At 50.8% G+C, this 4044-nt stretch overlaps 1 protein-coding gene across 1 annotated transcript in view; it reads left to right on the plus strand.

Moving 5' to 3' along the window:
* Positions 1–4044, plus strand: part of ankrd34bb (ankyrin repeat domain 34Bb) — a 13328-nt gene extending 9284 nt beyond the window's left edge. Inside the window, exons 2-6 of the mRNA XM_029761973.1 lie at positions 286–588; positions 891–1128; positions 1379–1779; positions 2115–2277; positions 2355–4044. Of these exons, the coding sequence (XP_029617833.1) occupies positions 386–588; positions 891–1128; positions 1379–1779; positions 2115–2277; positions 2355–3128 (1779 nt within the window). The 5' untranslated portion in view covers positions 286–385 and the 3' untranslated portion in view covers positions 3129–4044. The remainder of the gene's footprint in view (positions 1–285; positions 589–890; positions 1129–1378; positions 1780–2114; positions 2278–2354) is intronic.

Genomic DNA, 4044 nt, shown 5'->3' on the forward strand with positions numbered 1-4044 from the left:
ATACATCATGTGTGGTCCAACACAGTATCAATACATCATGTGTTGTCCAACACAGTATCAATACATCATGAGTGGTCCAAGGCAGTATCAACACATCAAAGTGCACTAAGGTTGGGCAACTCTGCTCCTCTGGGGCCTTCTGTCTTTCTTTCATATCAGCTATGGTTTAGACCTGGGTTATCTTGTGTGAACATGCACTCAGCGTCAGATTTAGACCTGGCTTATCTTGTGCTCAAATACTGTTGTCTGGATTATTTAGTGACCTGTCCATTTGTATTCCCACAGGGCCTTGACCAAATTGCATATACATAAATTACAGATGACCCTATAAGAAACAGTACAGGTACCTGCATTAGCGTGACCTTTCACCTTTAACCCTGCTGTCATGGAAGACACGATGGTGGTGCGTACGGACGGGAACTCTCTGCTCAAGGCTGTGTTCCTGAGCCGACTGCGTCTGACGCGCCTGCTGCTGGAGGGAGGGGCTTACATCAACGAGAGCAACGAGCGCGGCGAGACGCCCCTGATGGTGGCGTGCAAGACGCGCCACACGGACGCACAAAGCGTGCCCAAACACAAGATGGTTCGGTACGTTAACGAGTAGGAACACCGCTCAGCAGAGCAGGAGTGTCCAAATGGGCCAGTGCAGGCTTTTACTACATACAGTTAAACAGCCAAAATAGTTACACACCTGACTTAACACAGTTTGTATTGAAGACTATGATTGGATAATTAGTTAAATCAGGTGCTATGGCTGGAGCAAAATCCTGCACCAAAAACGTCCCTTTATGAATAATATTGGCCACCAATGGCCTGCTGTAGTGTCCATAAGACCCTGTACCTCCTCTTCAGGTGTTTCCAAAAGGTATTGATCAACATTACATCAACAGGTACCTGCTGGAGAGCGGAGCTGACCCAAATATCCAGGACAAGACCGGTAAGACGGCCCTGATGCATGCCTGTTTGGAACAGGCGGGGGCAGAGGTCCTCTCTCTACTGCTGGGGAGTGGAGCTGACCCCAGCCTGGACGACCACTCTGGCTTCTCAGCACTGGTCTATGCTGTCAACGCAGGGGAGAACGAGGCCCTGAGAGTCCTACTGGATGCCTGCAAGGCCAAGGGCAAGGAGGTAAGGATGTGGGTTTGATTCCACTTGGAAGGGTTGCAAAATTCTGGTAACTTCCCCAGAAATCCTGGTTTGAGGTTTCCTGCTGATCTCCTTCTGATTCCTGGAATCTCCAACCAGGACTTCTGGAAAACCTGGACATTTTGGGAAAGTAACCAGAGTTTTGCAACCGTTTGCTGGGGCCACCCATTTGCACCCTCTACTAGAAGTGGCTTTGGATTAAAAAAAAACATCTGATGGCCTTTTATTACAGGTCATCATCATCACCACGGACAAGCTGCCGTCAGGACGCCAGATGACCAAGCAGTACCTGAACGTACCCCCGCCTCCCGACCTGGAGGAGCGCCTGCACTGCACCCCTGGCTCTGCTGCCTGCTGCATGCCCCCCTCAGAGATCCAGCTCCGCACTCCTCCGCAGGGCACCTCAGCCACTGCCTCACCCCAGCCAGGGAGCCCCCTCCTGGGCCTCAGGGAGCACCATCACCAGGGTGGTGGAACAACCATCTCTGGTTCTGCTGGTTCTGGTTCTTCTCAGCCGGGCTCCCCGACCAGGGACCCTAACTTGTTTCGAGGCCCCGGTCCTGGGGTGGTGAAGCTGTTCCATCCCCAGCGGCTCCACTCTGAGCCCTGGGTGCAGCAGAACAAGGCCTCCAGGTAGGTAGCCTAGACTAGGTTAGAGAAGTGCGCCAGCAACTGGAGGGTTTATCGGTTTGAATCCTATGTCTGTCAGGGAAGAAAATCTGGTCAGGAGTGGGTCGGCAACTGGAGGGTTATCGGTTTGAATGCTATGTCTGTCAGGGAAGAAAATCTGGTCAGGAGTGGGTCGGCAACTGGAGGGTTGGTGGCATCAGTGTCCTAGATACTATCTCCTGCCCTTGAGCAAGGCACTTTAACCCCTAAACTGCTCACAGGGAACTGCACTAGTAGCTTCCCATTGGTCCAGCCTCTCCAAACAAATATGTATGTGTGTTTTCTTCTTCTTCCTCCAGCCTGACCGAGGAGCTGCTGGACATCACCCCAGAGGAAGAGCTCTCCTTCCGGGTCAACAGCCTGGTCTTCTCTGGTTCCGGAAGGGTGGGGCCCGGGGCACATCCGATCGTCGCCCGCCACCAAAGTATCGACCCCAAGGATGCCACGGGGCAGCTGGAGCAGGTCATGATAATAATAAAACGAATAACTTATCATGTGCCTGTATAATAATTAATTAGTATATTTTTTTTCTCTTTCAGGTGGTTGGGAGTGAGGGAGGTGGCGGGGGAGGAGGAAGAGGAGGCCTGAGCAGGAAGATGTCTTACGACAGTGCTGCAGCTTATTCCCACCCAAACCTCCTGCACCGGGGGGACGGAGGAAACTATGGAGGCTACCCCTGTGGCGCCCATGAGCCTGTCCTCCCCGTAAACAAAACCTCTCCAGACTGTTGCCTTCCCAACCTGGCTGTGTCCAGCCTGAGAAATGTGGTCCGCCGCCGCAACATTGGTATAGACCATTACAGCTCTGACTCCCAGCTTCCCCAGTTTGGCAGCCACAGCAGCCACCCAGAGAGTGGAGACTCCTCCAGGGGTGTTGTAGGGGGAACGGAGAAGCGTAAACTGGTCAGTAGTAGATCCTCCACACTGTCGGGCTCCAGGGAGTCCCTGGAGAGTGGTGCCCAGAGAAGAGGCCCTGCAAACCTGGAGAGGAGAGGCTCAGGGGCCCTGCTCCTGGATCACATCTCCCACACCCGCCCGGGGTACCTGCCCCCTCTCAACCCCCACGCACCCATACCCGACATCGGGGTCAGCCCCACCTCAACCTGCCCCAGCCTGAGTGGAAGCACCAAGGCACTGAATCTGAACGGGGGTGTTGCAGGGCTGGGATCAAAGCCTCTTATCCCCTGTGCTCCTGCCATCCCCAGAGATCTGAAGTCAAAGCAGACACTGCTGAGGAGACACTCCATGCAGACAGAGCAGATTAAACAGCTGGTCAACCTCCAGGAGATAATCCATGCAGACAGAGCAGATTAAACAGCTGTTCAACCTCCACGAGCTCTTTCGGCCAATAAGACGAACGATGCTTAGACTGATCCCAGATCTGTTTGTACTGTCTTGTCAATGTTACTCCTTGACAAAACAGCACAAACAGTTCTGGGACCAGTCTAAAAGGTTGCATTTTCTTTGTGTCTGGCTACTGTGTGCTTGGCTGACTGTGATCGCTTCCTATGTCAAGCATTGTTGCTGCTGTGTGACTATGACATCGTGCTGCTGTGACCATGGCATCGTTAACAAATAACTTCTTACCAGAAGACTTATTGCTCATCCCAGCTTTTTCAATGTGCTTAATTACACTTATTTTGCCAACCAGACTTGTCATTCCATCAAGCTCATGAAGGAATAACGATTGGTGCATCAGGACCATTGAGAACATGCCAGGACACAGGGCTCTTATTTAATTCATTAATCGATCGATCTCCGTTTGAAGCCTGAGATGCAGAAATTGCATGGCACAACAGACAGAAATGCTTTTAACTAGTGGTGATTTTTTATTTATTTTTTTAATTTTAAATCTATAGTTACAATCGCAATATTATTTTGGGACGATATTACATCGATACTCTTTGCCTTGTAGCGTTAGCTTGCGCTAGTCGGCTGTACCAACGCCAAAACTCCGTTATTTTTCATCCTGTAGCTTGTTCTCCATCTTCTTTTGAAATAGTGAGCCAACACGTTTTCAGAGCTTTTATTTCCATTACGTGTCATAAAGAATTTTCCCATGGTTCTCTTGTCTCTGCAGCAGAGCAGTGGAGGCTGGTGGGAGGAGCTAAAAGGTGGACAGGCTCATTGTAATGGCTGGAATTAAATAAATGGTTTAGATATGTTTGTGGTTGATACCGTTCCATTAATTCCATTCCAGCCATTACAATGAGCCCGTCCTTCTATAGCT

The sequence above is a fragment of the Salmo trutta genome, chromosome 9 (genome assembly GCF_901001165.1).
Source record: "Salmo trutta chromosome 9, fSalTru1.1, whole genome shotgun sequence".
NCBI classification, from domain to species: domain Eukaryota; kingdom Metazoa; phylum Chordata; class Actinopteri; order Salmoniformes; family Salmonidae; genus Salmo; species Salmo trutta.